Source organism: Phycodurus eques, chromosome 15 (assembly GCF_024500275.1).
Source record: "Phycodurus eques isolate BA_2022a chromosome 15, UOR_Pequ_1.1, whole genome shotgun sequence".
NCBI lineage: Eukaryota > Metazoa > Chordata > Actinopteri > Syngnathiformes > Syngnathidae > Phycodurus > Phycodurus eques.
The window spans coordinates 15,773,452-15,791,521 of NC_084539.1; the positions used below are offsets into that span (position 1 = coordinate 15,773,452).

The window sequence follows — 18,070 nt, forward strand, 5'->3', positions numbered from 1 at the left end:
ACCCCAAGCCTCTTTTACACAGAAATCCCACAAATTTGTCACATCTGGCCGTACCAAAAATTCCAAAGTATAGCGACCTTTGCTTTTTACACACAACCCAGCCAAGGGTTATGACATATTATAATTACGTTATTATTACAATGTCACCATATTGCCTGTGTGCACTTTCACATAGTGACACAGAATCCGACAGATATTTTGAGTGACAACGTTAGGACTGCGCAACGCCGCTGCGTTTAACTCCTGAGAGCCATTCTTGTTGGTTAGAGAGGTGCTGAAGAAAACAGCAAACGTGCATGACGCTGCCCTTGAAAGGTTTCCCATCTGCCATGTCTGGGTCAGCTGACTTTCTTTTATTAGCCCATCATTAAAATTCATTAATTGCTTCCTTTCTCCTGGGCGCAGCCACATAAAAAAACAAAAAAAACCCTGTGATGATATATTGGATGAGCGGCCATGTTGCGCTCAGAAGAACACAAAAGCTTCAACTAGTAGATGTAAATTTTATTTACTTGTTCTGTACATAAAGGGTCAATACCAGCACAGGTGTTAACCATGGGAAACATTAACACGTGTCAATGGTATAAGAAAATAAAAGGCACAATTCTTAATCCTTAAGTAAAAGACAGGCTTTCCTAAGAGTCAGGGGACACAGTAATACTGTTAATGCCATTACAAAACGACTGAGAAGCACGAGAGGTTCACCTCAAGGTGGGTCACTGACAATCGGGGGTGTATTGCTTAATTAGTAGATTGGATCAAGTGCGAAGACCAGGAGGCTGTAAAAGAATAACAATGAAGAAATGAACGACATAAAGCAGCATGTGGCCACAAGTGTCTCCTTGGCCGAGAGGCCTGTTTCCCTTTTGTTGAACAGCATCACTCAATCAGTCACAGCAACTCATCTGACCAAATAAAGAGTAATTTGAACAAAACAATCAAACAAAAAATACATGACAAAGAGGCAGGTCTTTTTTTTTTTTCCAGCAGATATGTGGGGGGGCTCCTACAGTTAAAATAGAATCAACATTTCCACAACTGACACGAGGCAGCTTGCATAAAGAGATCGGCTGTGCGGGCCCAACATTTAAAGAAAAAAGCTTGTTAAAATCCTAAATAGACAAGGAGGAGTAACATCATTTAAAAAACACACTAAATGCAGTAAATAATGCATTTATCTTTCTCTGGAAAAAAAGGCATTTATGGACTCATTGGCTTACAGAGACTTGGGAGATGTTTCTCATCTGAACCTCCTCACAGTAGAGGGGCGGGGAACCATTTTCCTACCAGGGGCCATTTTACTTTTCTTGTAATCTGAAGGCCACACTAAATTTCTGAAAATGTGATACAACAATTTGCTAAATGTTTATGATATATTGTGAGCAAGTTTTTTTTTTTTTTTTAAGAATTTGATATGGGCCAGCCAGTATGTTAGGTTCCCCACCACTGCTACAGTTGGAAGTGCAGTCGCAAAGCTCAGCGTCATAAGCTTGCAGCTCATCTCGACGTACAACGTCTGAGCTCGGAGACATGCAAAGACACTCCGCCTACATACATCCTGTCCATTGCGAACTAGACAAATTGTAGTCCAGGTGGCATAAATCATAGAAAATGACACATATCTTGTAGATTGGAATTAGCAATGGATGCACATCAACACCACAGGCGGCCATGTATGTGCTTAATTAAGGTTAAGACAGACTCGATTGCTTGGAGAAAATATTACATTGCCTCATTGCCCGCCTCCCAACAATTTGTACAAATAATCACAACATACACACACTCAAAACATGTCATGTGGTAAATATACATTAGAGATGAAGTGAAATGGAACCCGGTGTACGAACACTGCTTATCAGGGGAGTCCACTTTTAGTTTGGATGGATCCAAGGATGTAAACAGTCAAAGCCTTGCAGCAGTTGGCAACAGCAGTGGCAAGAAGAGAGAAAGAGGGAGCGAGGGCGACGTTTGGGGGGCATTGTCATGGTACAGCCCCAAGCAGGAAAAGCACACAGTGACACTGGTTGGTAGACTGGGGCGGACTCGTGTACAGCTCGGTCCGGGCAAGGAGGTCTACCCTCAGGTCAGTCAGTCGCTCTCGTCCGGGTTCTGGGGGTCTAGGATTTTCACATGGGTGAATGGGAAGAGACCCCTACGTCCGTTCACCTCTCCCTCCCACTGACCGTTGATATTCATCCGCGTCACCTTGACTAAGTCACCCACCTGAGGAAAGCACAGGGAGAAGAGTGACAGGAGGACCAGGATGTAAACACAGGTCAGCCACAACATTCTGACCACTTGCACAATACACTGTGTTCAAAATGATAGGCATAATCCTGTTTTTGTTTTCTTATACTGTACAATCAATTTGACTTGTTTTTTTTTTTTTATCTTCAACTATAGTTACTATAATATTCTTGATTTTTATTGAACAAAATCACCACAATGACAACAGTATTGTCTTGCTACAAAATTTGTAAAACAGTGTTTCAAATTACCATGTACAACCATTAAAAAAAACTAGCGAATAACTCTGAAAATTGACATTTCAGTCTACATAAATAATATTTGCCCATCAAGATAACAATGGAGCACCAATTCCATCGTCACCTTAAATTTCACATCCATTAGAATTTAAGTATATGAATAGTTTCTGCCTCCATTTCATTGAAGGATGCAAGATTTGCCTCCCAGAGTTGCCATTTTGAGAGATAATGCAGTCCACCCTCAAAGATCTTACTTTTAAGGATGCTCCACAGGTTCTCTATAGGGTTGAAGTCAGAGGATGAGTTTTTCCTCCTTTCAAAACCACAGCTTTAATGTAATTTTCTGCAGCGTGGAATATCTTCCATAACATGAAGCTTATATGCGTAACACCGTGGAATAAAGTGTATAATGAAATCCAATACAAGAGCTGTATCAAATATTATGCCCTTAGAAAGATACACATCTTTATTAATTTCTGCTGTCAACAATGCACATTTATTGTGGTTGTCGCTTGCAGTGATGGACAACTGCAATGCATCATACTGACAACTGTTCCTGATATTTTGGACTGTCTCAACTATACAAAATTCTAAGACTTGCGTTTCCATGTTAACTGTCACATGTTAACAAAATGTGAATTTAGTGCTGGCGCCTATCCCAGCTGTCATCGGGCATTGGCTGGCAACCAGTTCACCCTGAACTGGTTGCCAGCCAATCGCAGGGCACATACAAACAAACAACCATTCGCACTCACAGTCACACCTACGGGCAATTTAGAGTATCCAATTAATGCATGTTTTTTGGGATGTGGGAGGTAACCGGAGTGCCCGGAGAAAACCCACGCAGGCACGGGGAGAACATGCAAACTCCACACAGGCGGGGCAGGGGATTGAACCCGGGTCCTCAGAACTGTGAGGCTGACGGTCAAACCAGTCGGCCACCGTGCCGCCTCATGGAAAAACAATTGATGACCAATTCCAGTGCCCACATTGCTCTTCTGATGAATAATGTTCAATTTGCGCTACTTGAGTTTTTTACGGCAAGTAGTGACACAGAAATGTCACTGTAATTATTAGGGGGTCCAGCTTGGAGAACACTTTGGAATGTCGGCCCGGATGAGTTTAATGGGGGATATTGTTGACTAAAACTAAGCTCAGCTAAGGAGCGTAGGAGTTCACAGAGTAGCAGATGAAACAAAAAAGATCGCTGTGGGAATTTGTACGATGACGCCAAAGACGACGTAAAATGTGGCTTTTCTGGGTGAGTACTGACATTCCGTGCCCATTTAGTACAGTATATTCCCTTAAATTCATAGCTACTGTTAATATCCCAAAAGTCATACATCATTGAGTTTTCAGGCCATAATTGAAAAAAATCACTGACTTTGCTTGTACGTCCTCGTCAAGTAAAACAAAAAAACAAATTCCCTTAAATTATCGGAGTGATCAATTTTGTTTTTGTACCTCAGTAATGTTTGTTTGCATCTTCCACTAACTAAGCATGAAATCCTTTAAAAACCAGAACATACAGGGTCGCGTCTACCTCCTCCTCGCTGTCCCGAATGAAGTTGCTAATTAACCCACAGACGCCAAGTCACAACAAAAGAACAAAATTACAATGTTGTCCTGATGTACATTGCTTTGCTTGTTAGAGTAAATTGTCAACGATTGTGTAGTCATGTGATTTCGACTAAAGATTGAGCATGAACATAAAATAAGCTCCGAGACTATTGGTCCACATTGAACTCATGCAAAAATTACATTATGGGTTTATATATTATTTCCAAATAATATATAAATACCTTCATTATTTTCGTTAAAAAGAAAAAAAGAATACAGGCCATGCATTGAAAAAATTATGAAATTGATTAACATTTTATGTCCATTTACACTATTTAGGACCTTTAAATGAGCATCTTCATAAGAAAGAGAGTATTCAAGAGCTTTAAGTCATTACTGTTTTACTTGTTTTATATTAAGACGTTTTTGACCAGATTTTCTATAGGATATATCACACAAAATGTTCCACAAAAGGCCCCCCACACAAAAAACCTCTATTTCTTCGAAATCCATCATCCAGTTTTCAAAATTCTTGCTGCCTTGTCCTCAGCCTGAAGTGGCCATTCCAACCAGACTTTGCATTTTGACAAATTTTCACTTTGGTTGAAATGAAAAATGTCTACTGTATGCCAATGTTCAAAGTTGATTGCACCCAAAAACACTTATATATTAAGTACGTCATATGTTAGTTTGAAGAACATTATAGTCTCCTCTGCGGCCCACACTAATCTGAAAAGTATTGCTTTAATCTTCTGAGCAGCATTTACATCACACAACCTACATATATGAAAGTGACCAATAGTTCCCAATACACTGTGTCCTGCCTTCCAATATTACTGCAACATTTCTACCCCAAAAATAAATAAATAAATAAATAAATAAAACACTTCCATGATCTAGTGCTACTATCAAACAAACACCCTGAATATAGTCAAGTGCGAGTTCAAACAAATAAGAATTTATTTATTGCATTTTGAAAACAGAAGTGGTTTTACCAGATGACTGAGTAGATAACGGGATTCCGCTTAGATGGTTTCGCGACACTAAGATGACCCCATTCTGGTCCCACCATATGGTCTTTATCAGGATTAGAGTGAACACAGAAGCTCATGTGAAGGCACGCCATTTGTACTTTTGACTTAAATGAGACTTCAAGGACATCAGGCACTGTCTAACAACAATTCTTTCCGGCACCAAGGAATGACAAGAATGTAGAATCCCAATGCTTTAGTGGAATGTTCACACCGACGTCTATAAATAATTTATGTGATAAAAAATAAATACAAATCTGAAGAAGCACTGTTTAGTTAGATTGCACTCTCTCTGTTCACATTGTATCCTAGACGAGGCTTTACAAGATCAGGATTTTTGGGGCCATCACCGATCAGTGAGTTTTAAAAAAACAATAACCGGTCACCGATCCGATCACAAGATGGAGGAATGTCTATTTAAATGACCTGTTCATTTACTGTATATACGTGTGTACTTAATTGCTCAAAAATTATATTTACAATCAATAATGTATCTTTGTTCCTTAGCCTCGAGTTATGTTATACCACCTGTCTGCATGTGTTACTATGGCATTTGTGTGTGAATATTCGTTATTTGAAGGTAAATCCCTCTCCTCATCTAATGCTGATGTTTGGTAGCCTGTCAATAGGGTTTTCCATTGACTGTTAGCATTAAGATGGCGATTTCTAAAACGATGTGCGTCTTTTATTTAAATATACAATGTGTGTCATTATTTCTGATGTGCGTTTAGTTTTACAGTAAACTCCAACTGGGGTGTCAATAAACAGCTTAAAGCACACTCAGGGAGGGCAGAAGAACATGTCACATGCTTGCTATACAACCCACGCCGCTGCACATTAATCGTTTTTCTTATATAATGTTTTTATGATCGTGAGAAGCCAAAGTCTAAATCACAATTACATTCTGATTAATCGCCCAGCGCCATGGATTATAAGCAAAAATAGTTTATTCAAATACTCAATTGTTCGATATAAGTTTCAGTAGGATAATCAAGCACTAAAATATTCATTTGCTGCAGCCCTACATTCAACTCCCCGGTTATATTGTTGTACTTATATTGTTTAATCAAACCTTTGCTTCGGGTCCCTGTGCAATTAACCTGCAAAAAATTGCTCCTCAAAATTAGAATGTTGCTCTTCAACTGAAGCAATGATTTGCAAACATGTTCCTCAAAGAAAGAAAAATATTTTGAACCTTGTATGTATATAATTGTGTACCAGTGCAAATAAGACAACTAAAGAGTCAGGAAATGAAATTCTAAACCATGCGTGTCTCATATCCAAATGATATTTCAATAGTTTAAGAAAAAAATTAAATTAAACAAAATGCTCTAAATGTGCTAATGTACTACTTTGCTAGCTAACTTAAAACCTGAGCAGACTACAAACGAACAATTGTAATTGGGCCTACTATAAACTGCATTATTTCAAAGAAAAAGATAGAAAGAAATAAGGGTGGAAATTGATAAGTATTTAGCGATTCCGGTTCCATTATAAATCTGACTTCTTATTGCTTCTCATCTCACTGAGTGAGGGAATGAATAATACAAATGGGTTTGTAACAAACTCATTTGTATTATTTCATTCTTTGAGGTACCAGGCAGGGATCAAGTGGTTTGTAAGAGCCTCTTTTGATGGGGGTTAATATCGGAGATTTATTGTCATCTCCCTAAAATCCATCTGTGAAAAACTCCAGTTGTTAGGGCAGAATCAACATGTAACAATATTCACCACACCATAAAAACACATACCGTGACATTAACCTTCTCCGTAAAATGCCATACGGGTGCCTAAATGGGCTGTAATAAACAACCTAAAGCATCGTATTCCATACAAATTCCATGTCCATACTGACGTCCGTATTATTGGGAAGCTTTTATTTTGAAGGTGGCTTTCGCCGCGAGTTGGCGACCTATTACCGTAATGCCTAGTATGAACAAAATTAGGGGCGGCTGGCTTGACTGCTACTTTACGAGTGGAGGCTGGCCTGACTGCAGTCGAAAACTGCACCTACAAAGAGACACGCTTACGAAGCACAGTTTAAACTGCAAGCTATGAGATACGCGGAGGAACATGGGAATCGAGCAGCCGTGAGAGAATTCAAGATCAACGAATCCATGGTTCGCAAGTGGAGGAAGCAGGAAAACGAGCTTCGCCAAGTCAAGAAGACGAAGCTGAGTTTCTGCGGAAGAAAAACAAAAACGCGGAAACAAGGCGAGGTGGCCCGAGTTGGATAAATGAGCACAGAACAGCCGGGAGAAGCGTCTCTACAGTCACCATCCGACTGAGTGCAATTACTTGGAGTTTGCCATCATTCCGGGAGGCTCGACGAACCGCTGGAGATCCGTGTAAACAGAGCATTCAAAGTGAAGTTGCGAGCAGCACGGGAGCAATGGATGACAGATGGCGAACACAGCTTTACTGAGACTAGGAGGCCGCGCCGGGCGAGTTACGCCACAATTTGTGAATGGATTGTGGATGCTTGGGCTAACCTGTCTGCTTGCACTGATGTTCGAGCTTTCGTAAAAGCCAGCAACGTGACTGACTCGAACTTGGCGTGTTTGATTGAGAACTTGCCCAGCTGTTCATTTCGGATACAGAAGATGAGGACTTGGATGGATTTGTGGATGAGGATTGATCAAAAAATAACATGAGTACATTGTTAAATACTTCAATAAAGTACAACCGAACTCAGTTTTGCTCCCGCTGCCTTTTTAAAAACATTGTTTTAGCGTGCATGCATACTACCGTATGTTTTAAGCTACAGTATGTTTTACCATGCCTGCGCCCAATAATACGGTGCGCCTTATATATGTGTTACATACAGAAATAGACCTCGTAACTGCGACTGCGCCTTTTAATACGGCGCACCTTATGGTCGTGAAAATATGGTCGCTATTTTCGTTATCATCATTATATTTGTCCAAACAAAGGTACCCTTAGTTGCACCTGGCATTAAAAATGAACAGGAAACTAAAGAAACAAGGGGTCTAATATTGTATCCATGACTATATTATTTATTTCTATTTCTATATTTATACATACTTTACTCATACTTAACACTGTGTATTTCAAGCTTTAAAGCTTTTTATTCAAGCTTTCAGTGTGCAGTATTCTTGTATTTGACTGCATTTGATTTCTCCCATTGTAAACAAATACATTGTGCACCAACTCGGTTGGGCGGCCAGTTTTCCATTGCGTATGGAGCTACAATACTCAAAAAAGTGGACCTTAATAATAATAATTGGTTTTCCTTTTCCATTCAGGTGGATTTTCATTCTTCTCGAACTCCCCATTTCGGAGTGGAGCACTCCGAGTTGGGCTTCGATTCAGTTAGCAACCGTGCCAAGTCGTCCCATGCTTTCGATCTCCTGCTGCTAACACTTGACTCTCGTGTGCTTTGAATGCTGAGTTTACTAACAACACAGGAGAATCCAATGCACATAACACGGATTTTGCTCACGTAGCCTGGTGAGCTGCGGACTCTGAGGTTACATCACCGTATTAATTGAGCACTGTCGCATAATAATAATAATTATTTTAAAGTACTTAAAAAAACAAAAACCTTGTACCGTGCCATTTTTGACGTCAAAATACCTCCGTACAGTACTGGTATCTGTACTTGGTGCAACGCTAGTCAAATGCAGGATATAGTTTATGTAGACGTCATGTTATTGTCTTTGATGGTTTTTGTTTGACGATTAGCAGCGCCGGTAACATGAGCAATCGCACCCATATGTAGGAGGTCGAACACACCCCACACCTGGAATTTTATTAGATACCGAATCGCCAAATTTTGTGTTGTGTGCTTATGTCATAGAAGTAATGTACTGTGACAGTCAGGGACATCATGCAAAGTATCGTTAACAAGAATCGATAATATTGGCGGTGTACAGTTCGATGAAATTGACAAGTTGGAACTGGTTCTAAGTTGGAACCAGTTCTCAATTCCCACCACTAAATACTAAGATTTATTTGCTAAAATCAATCACTATCATGCCATCATGGAATGACTTAATGGGAAACTAAAACCAAGATGTCAAAACTTTGTTATATTTCAAATGTGCATTATCTTCTTTATTAGCTGCTGTTTACTTAAATCTAGTATTTATTTAAAAAAAATACATTTAAAAGATTGCATCTGGATTTGTGTACTCACTTATGGGGACTGCCATATTTAGGTCTTTTCACTCTTGTAAGAGTAAGAATTTGCAAGAATGTGACATGTATTCACCAGTTACATCTTATTATACTGCTTTATTTACTAGGAAAACCATCCATCCATCCATCCACTTTCTACACTGCTTATCCTCACTAGGGTCACGGGTATGCTGGAGCCTATCCCAGCTAACTCTGGACGAGTGGCGGGGTACACCCTGAAGTGGTTGCTGGCCAATCACACTGCAGCACATATGAACAAACAACCATCCATGCTCACATCCACACCTAAGGGCAATTTAGAGTCTTCAATTAATCTACCATGCATGTTTTTGGGATGTGGGAGGAAACTGGAATACCTGGAGAAAACCCACGCAGGCAAGGCCGGATTTGGTCCTTGCAACTGTGAGGCGGATGTGCTAACCAATCGACCACATTAATAAAACCATACAAATCAATAGCAATGACAAGCTACATATCGTAGCTCTGAGGCAGAATCCTCACATCTCTAAAATGACTGCTTCTCAGGAAATAAAAATTTTAAAAACACCATCTTGCTTGAGTTACCAAAGACCACATCGTTAGAGTTGGTATTATACCTTAAATTATACCCTAAACCATTATATAATTATAACCTAAACCAAGATGGCGCCTACCAGTGTGGTCGCCTCGGTAACGCGCTCTCTAGTATTGTCTTTGTTTTTGTGTTTTTCGTCCGTCTTTGGAGACCTTACACGACTCACTTACACAAGGGGAGACCTGCTAACCATCAAGGAGGCTACTCCGGACTTTCTGTCACCAACTTTCGAAAATCCGCTCAGTTTTTTCCCCGAGTTACTCACCGGAGCGGCGTCCGCGGTTTTCGGCGCATGGATGCGGAAGCGGCGCCACAGAGGAGCAGCACACACTGCAGCCCGCATTTGGAGTCGCTGTTTTTGAACTGTAACCATTCTACTCGCCACGTGAGTTTGCATCGTTTATACTGGCTGGAGTCTATATTACACCGCAAGCTAACACGAACGCCGCATTGCTAACGCTCGCCGAACAAGTCAACGAAATTGAAAAAAAACACCCGGACTCACCCCTCATTATTCTCGGGGACTTTAACAAAGCTAAACTCAACCACGAACTCCCTAAATACAAGCAGCACATCGACTGTCCTACCAGGGAAAATAATACTTTAGACCACTGCTGCACTACGGTAAAAAACGCATACCGTGCTATACCTCGTGCAGCCCTGGGCTCGTCTGATCACTGCTTAATTCACTTAATACCGACGTACAAGCAAGAACTTAAATGTGCGAAGCCAACAGTGAAAACAGTCAAAAAGTGGACCAATGAAGCCAAGATCGAACTTCAAAGCTGTTTAGACTGCACAGACTGGAGTGTCTTTGAAAATTCAGCTGGCAGCCTGGATGAATATACGGACACTGTCACATCCTATATCAGTTTCTGTGAAGAGGTTTGTGTACCAACAAAATCATTTCGGACATTCAACAACAACAAGCCGTGGTTCACTACAAAACTTAAGCAGCTTCGCCAAGCTAAGGAAGATGCATATCAGAGCGGGGACAGGGCCCTGTATAATCGAGCTAGAAACCAGCTGACTAAAGAAATTAACATTGCAAAGAGGATCTATGCAGCAAAGTTGGAAAAACAGTTTAGCGCGAACGACTCAAAATCAGTCTGGCATGCATTCCAATCGCTGACTAATTACAAGCGACGATCCCCCCAAGCTGAGAACAATAGCACACTAGCCAACAACTTGAATACCTTCTATTGCAGATTTGAAAAGGACAATTTCACTCCACACACCCACCCGGCCGCACCCGCGACCACAACCACACCTCTGACTTCTGCGTTAACCATCCATGAACAGGATGTGAGACGCATCTTCAAACAACAGAAGATTAACAAAGCGGCAGGACCGGACCATGTGTCCCCATCCTGCCTCAAAGTCTGCGCGGACCAGCTCGCTCCAGTCTTCACTCAGATCTTTAACAGATCTTTGGAAATGTGCGAAGTTCCATCCTGTTTCAAACGCTCCACCATCATTCCAGTCCCCAAGAAACCTGCAATCTCTGGTCTGAATGACTACAGGCCTGTCGCTTTGACATCTGTGGTCATGAAGTCCTTTGAACGTCTCGTGCTGGACCACCTCAAGAGTGTCACAGGTCCCCTGCTGGACCCCCTGCAGTTTGCCTACCAATCGAACAGGTCTGCGGATGATGCAGTCAACATGGGACTGCACTTCATCCTAGAACACCTCAACAGTGCAGGGACCTACGCGAGGATCCTGTTCGTGGACTTCAGCTCAGCGTTCAACACCATCATCCCTGAACTCCTTTCAACCAAGCTTCTCCAGCTCAGCGTCTCACCTGCCATCTGCCAGTGGGTTTACAGCTTTCTGACGGGCAGGACACAGCAGGTCAGGGTTGGGGAGGCCACCTCATCCACACGCAGCATCAGCACTGGGGCGCCCCAAGGTTGTGTCCTCTCTCCGCTGCTCTTCTCTCTCTACATGAACGACTGCACCTCAGCGAACCTGACTGTCAAGCTCCTGAAGTTTGCAGATGACACCACTGTCATCGGCCTCATCAAGGACGGTGACGAGTCTGCATATCGACAGGAAGCGGAGCGGCTGCAGCTGTGGTGCGGCCGACACAACCTGGAGCTGAACACGCTCAAGAAGGTAGAGATGATCGTGGACTTCAGGAGGCATCCTTCGCCACAGCTGCCCCTCACGTTGTCCAGCTGCCTTGTGTCAACCGTCGAGACCTTCAAGTTCCTGGGAATTACAATCTCTCAGGACCTGAAGTGGACGACCAACATCAACTCCGTCCTCAAAAAGGCCCAGCAGAGGATGTACTTCCTGTGGCTTCTGAGAAAGCACGGCCTGGCACCGGAGCTGCTGAGACAGTTCTACACAGCGGTCATCGAATCAGTCCTGTGTTCTTCCATCACAGTCTGGTTTGGTGCTGCTACAAAAAAGGACAAACTCCGACTGCAACGGACAATCAAAACTGCTGAAAGGATTGTCGGTACCCCCCTACCCACCATTGAGGACTTGCACGCTGCCAGAACTAAGACAAATTTTTTTTACTTGAGTTCGTTGTCACATTTCTGTGGGGCCAATTATGTATTACTCGTGCACTCACTGTAGTTGTCTCGCCATGCTGCACTATTTGCATATACTGGCCACTCATGCCAGAGTAGCATCTGCTCCATTTGCACACTGATTGAGGAGTATCTGTAACATTTGCACAACCAACATTGTCCCAGATGATCGCACTACTCGTCACTTTAAACCGCATACACTCCTTGAAGTCTCAGCGCCCTTTGCACAATGGTCACTGCACCGGACTATTGCAATATTAGTCGTTCGAACTGCTCTAAGTGCTAGAGGACTCTGCATCTTTTTGCACAATTGTTTTTTGTCAATGTCTTTATGTCCCCAAAGTGTTCTGTAAATTGACTGTCTGTTGTACTAGAGCGGCTCCAACTACCGGAGACAAATTCCTTGTGTGTTTTGGACATACTTGGCAAATAAAGATGATTCTGATTCTGATTATATACCGTTGTGCACCAGCATCATCAACAACACCCAAAATCAAGTTTAATCGTTAATTTAATAAACTGCAAAATAAAAAAAAAATGGGTAGTTTAATCACATTGTCAACACGGGGTAAGCACCACTCATCCACGGCAGTTTGCGTTTGGGCCGGCCACTCCTCCCGACCAGACAAAAAGCCTTTAATACTTCCTAACGGCTAACAACTGTGGCTATGTCATCTTCCCAAACTCTTCTTCAAATGTCATAGAGCCACAATAAATAAAACCATGGGCTTAGCTGACTAAGATATTTAATAAAAGGAAATAAATTGGCGCGCATATGCATTTGTGGCTGACACGGGTAGGTGCAACGAAGCATTACAGCGATAAATGTCTAACTTTACAGGCTTACTCAAATATATCTAATCTATTTGCACTTGCTATTTTCTAAAAAAAAATGGTGGTGGCACATACAATGTATTGTTGCTTTGAAATGTTTTGAGTTTAGTACCACTTTAAGCGAGAACAGAGGGGTTATAAATTATTTTAACACACGCTCAATTAGATATCCAACCTTCACTGATTGATGAAGCCCAAGGCTGTTTATCTTTGTAATTAGTAAGTTTCAAATGTGGCTCCTTGATAGCCACAAAATGATTCCACAAACTCCCCCAAAAAGTGGTCTGTCGGCCAAATTCCAAATTAAGTCATCTTTCACCATTACCATCTATTTGCAGAGCCAGTTAATTGTCCTTGCAAATGCATTATTACCCTCAAATGAAAGACCCCATTCCTGTCCAGGGGTGTACATCCTTTTTTTTCTCCCAAACACCAAACTATTCATAGTATCAAGATGACAGATTGCTAGTAAACATTACATATAAGGTATGTGTGGTGTTGTGTCCAACATTCTACAGCACAGGGCTAATGTTGAAATGGATGCCAGTAAAGGCAGCTGATATAGGTGCCAGCGACTGGTGTGGAGCACCTTGGAGCCCCTATGCATGCGATATGTACACATTATGCATTACATAACAAGTTTCAACATGTAAGCAGCAGTGGAAGCCACTCTGAAAAAGTTAAGAATCCTCTCCTCTGACACAACAACACTCATGACAAGGAATTAAACCATTTACGTCTTCTGACTCATCATTTTCGTATTTCGTGGGGTGTTGCATGCAAGAAAATTCATCTGGGTCGCTGCGGTTTATTTTTTTCTTCTAATTTGTAATGTGCAAAAGGATGAATTTTTTTTCATTCAAAATATTTTTTTTCTATTTCTTTTGACAATACTGTAATAATACTGATAACCATGATCATTTTGTTCTCTACAATTGTCATGAAATGTTTACAACATTTCATCTCTACTCACAACAAAAGTGCTGCCAGTCTCAAATGACAACCCAGCCTGGGCTACCACTTCAGTGTAAACTGTATCCAGCCAATCCTTGTCGAAATCATACTTTGCTTGTGGACTTTTCATTACCTTTTCATTACAAAATATTAGTAAAAACAGTCAAATCTTGCCACTGTTTTTGTGGAGGGTCACGGGGGCTGAATAAGGTAAGCTAGTCTGGTGCAACTCACTTGCTTTCCACATACAAATACTGTACATATTTTACAGGAGTGACTAATAAACAGCTTGAATCAAGTACACTTCGCCTTTCTTGGGGATAAGAACTGTTTGCCATTTCCTGAACTGAGCAGGAGTACCTGGACTAAAAATATGGTATTGTTTTATTACCCCCAGTAGCTTCAGTTTGGCTAGCGATGGGCGTTTGGCTAAATTTCCTTGACTGACTATGCGGAAAAAGAGTTTTGTTCAGTGATGCACTGACTTGTGTCATAGTGGAGGTCTGCATGAATATAGCTCAAGCTCTTGTAGTTGATGTCATGTTCCACTTCTTTAGCCAGCAGAAGAGCATTTCTTCAAGACACGATGGAACCGAATCTATTCCACAAAGAATTCTCATCAATCAATTAATCGATTAAGCCAAATGCACTGATCATAATCCAGACCCTTTTCTGACGATCAAAAGTATAGTTCTGCAGCCATTGTAGAGGTCTGTACTAAACTAAGCTCCTTTTTAGTCTTGTACTTTAAATCACAAGAGTCAATGTTCATAAAGAGCACTATCATGGAGCATAATACAGCTGCATAGCATATACAAGGTGTCAGAGAAGTTCCAAGACTGCTGTCATGGTGAAGCAGTCACAAGTTGTCCTGCCACAACTCTCCCTGCTTCTTGTGCACTAAATGAAGCAAATGGCACAGGATGTCTTCGTAGATGTGCTGGATGATCGTCTGGTTTACAATGAAGCGGCAAACTCAGTTTGTAGTTTGAGATTGAAATGTATCTTTTGTGAAACCAGTCCAAGTTCTGACACACTTCATTCACTGGTTTCTCCTAAAACAAACTACCAACACACTTGCTACATGTGCTTATTGGTAAATTGTCAGTTGTGATATTACTGTCTATATTCCTACTTCGATTTAATCGCTGATTTAGTCATGAAGTGACTGTTGTCAATAAATACAATTGCACAATGTTGTAATGTACAGAAATTGCAAGTTCTGTTACCTCCAAAGCAAGAGCTGTCTTGTCATAGGCGCAGGGCACTCGTTTCTGGATGGCTTTAGCCATGACAGGTCCGTTCTGCAATGATGGCAGCGGAGTGTTGACTGCTCCGGGAGTGCCCGGAGGCAGTGGCGACGGGGTCTGCGGCTGGGCGTAGGCGTGGACGAGGGTGTGCGAGGGCTCTGGGATGCCATAGCTGTTGGAGTTGCGGGATCCGAGGGTCGGCTGACCCGTGTGGGGCGAGGGTCGTACCAATTTCTCCACGTAGGGAACGGGGATCATACCGACGCGGCCGTCTTTGCTCTTGGCGCTCCACCACTGCTCCTCGGGCTTTTCGAGAATGATGAGAATCTCGCCCTTCTTGAAGGGGAGGTCCTCGGCGTCGCTGCCAGTGAAGTCATACAGAGTCCGAACATACTCCAGGTTCTCTTCTTGGCCGCCCATGGGCTGGATCGGACCGCTCACTGTGCTTGGGTACCTTGGAGATTATAAAACACAGGAGGGGGACATAATTTGAAATGTAGACAGCCACAAGGTATGCGTGCTATCTGCAGTAGACTGTATAAATTTGATCTAAGGAAGGGATTCAATTTATATATGAAACATTGCCCAGCCCTAACAACCACAATGTACAGGTCATTTGGTTACAATGGAGTTCCATTTCTGCAACAGCGACATAAACCAAATTTATACATGTCTGTCAGTACGCTACGCTAATGCAGTAATAAAGATATAATTACAGTAAATCCGTATGAAAAACACTTCGAGGCCACGAATGTAAAACTGTAAGTACAGTGGAAACTGACAACGTACTCCTCTGACGCAGGCAAATTACTCAATTGAGTGCCACTAGTAACCTTGAAACACGTAATCCGACCACCCCCAGCCGATATCTCGATTGTCCCACGTCAGTAGTTGAAAATATATCACAAGATGGAGAAGGGAATAAAATTTTTGGTCCATGATAATTTGGACCCTCAGAATTTGACAAGAGTTGAGAGTGTTAGGCTTGGCACAATATTATCAGTGATGATACGCCAAAAAGGAAATAAAAAATGATAACAGGAACTTTTTGCAAAAAGCAGTACTCCATATTAAGGTTTATGCCACGTGTGAATGTTTTGTTTCACTATCACAGCTAGTTGGATAATTTAGTTTACAATTAGCTAATGTGGCTTAAAATATTACATGTACTTCATTTAAAAGGCTTACATTTATGGTTGTCATGGATAGTAATAAAACAAGTCACATGTGCAGATGCTGCACAGCATCCTAATGTCACACATGACAATTTCACCTGCACGCTCTTTCATAAACATTTGGGGATTTCTCAAAATTGCATGACTTTTCAGGTGGGGAAATGTCTTAATTATTACATTTCCATTAATTTTGGAGCACTGCGTGTAGTTACAGTGCAGCCATGTTCCCCATTTTCAGATCCGTCTTGATCCTTCATGACATAACAGTCTGCAGTCTCACTGAAAGTAGGTTACTTCTGATAAAAATAGCCAACCTAGATAATGTTGATCAGCAGGCAATCTTACATGGCAGCGTGCGCTTTGTGATTTTCCTACCTGGGAGCTGGTTCTATCAGCGTGGTCGTGTCCAGGTAGTGGATTTTGTAGAACTCCAAGAGGGCAGCCAGGTGCTCAAACTCCTGGTCACCGATCTTAAACCTTTTGCTGGGCAAAGAGTTGATGATATAGTGAGACACTTTGGAGTTCTCGGAAACCGACAGCACGTAGTCCCCCGGGCAGGTGGACGAGTCTCGAACCAGGAACATGCCATGTCTCTGTCCTTGTAACCTATTCTGTGCCTCTTGGCGTGACACGGGTCCAAAATACCAGGCCGAACGATCAGATGAGTCAAAGCGAGCAGTGGACATCTCTGTTTCAAAATAAGTTAAAGTCAGTCTACAGGTGAGAAACAAGACTACCTGGGCTCTGTTAAAAACAAAAAACAAAAAAAACGCAGTCAATCACTGCAAATTAGAGATTGCAGGGGCAGGTCGTTCGCCCCTTCTTAGTTGGATGTTGTCGAGCTTCAGAAACCAGCCCAGGAAACTACCTGGCGTGCTCACAAACAGGTAGCTCCGAGCCAACTTCGGACCACACTGTGGTTTCCGTGGGAAGCAGGCTCGGTCGGAGCGGTCAAGAGAGAAAACCAAACTTACGACACATGAACATGAACTGCCTCCAAAGCAACAAATGATCGATGAAGCTTTCCCTTGTTTCCTCCTTCCGAGAAGACACCGAAGATTCTCGTCTGGTGATTTAGCTGCTCCGGTCTGTGTCGGTTCTGAGAAGAGGAGGAGGACGACGACGAGGTGGAGGGCTGGGGAGAAGTGGTCTCAGTTGTTCGTCTGACAATTCCTCATGTCGGCTGAACGTCGCCGGTGGGGAAAATGACTTAGCATAAGCTCCTCGGCACACGCGTCGCGGAAAGGCCTACTCGAAGCCCCCGCCTCGAGTCGGAGCGGACTTTGGAGGCGGCGAAGGAGAAAGATGGCGGCCCGCCACACGTCTTCTTCACACGAGACAAAATTCTTACACAACAGCGGCACGGCGCGTGCGCCTGCATGTCAGGCACGTCGCTAATATTCCTACGCGTTGTTTTTCCGTAACACTTGGCTGTTCTTACCGCCCGTCGCCCCTCTACACAGCCGCCGAGGAGTGAGAGTACAAAAAAAAATGGCGACGGGAGG

The 18,070-nt window shown here is 42.4% G+C and overlaps 1 protein-coding gene across 1 annotated transcript; it reads right to left on the bottom strand.

The window, feature by feature from the left end:
• Positions 1–483: 483 nt before the first annotated feature.
• Positions 484–17,633, bottom strand: crkl (v-crk avian sarcoma virus CT10 oncogene homolog-like). Its single transcript, XM_061698684.1, has 3 exons — positions 16,941–17,633; positions 15,370–15,844; positions 484–2,223 (listed from the first exon to the last, which is right to left on the bottom strand). Exons 1-3 carry the CDS (start codon positions 17,249–17,251, stop codon positions 2,089–2,091), a joined length of 921 nt encoding a protein of 306 aa, XP_061554668.1. The 5' UTR covers positions 17,252–17,633; the 3' UTR covers positions 484–2,088.
• Positions 17,634–18,070: the final 437 nt, after the last annotated feature.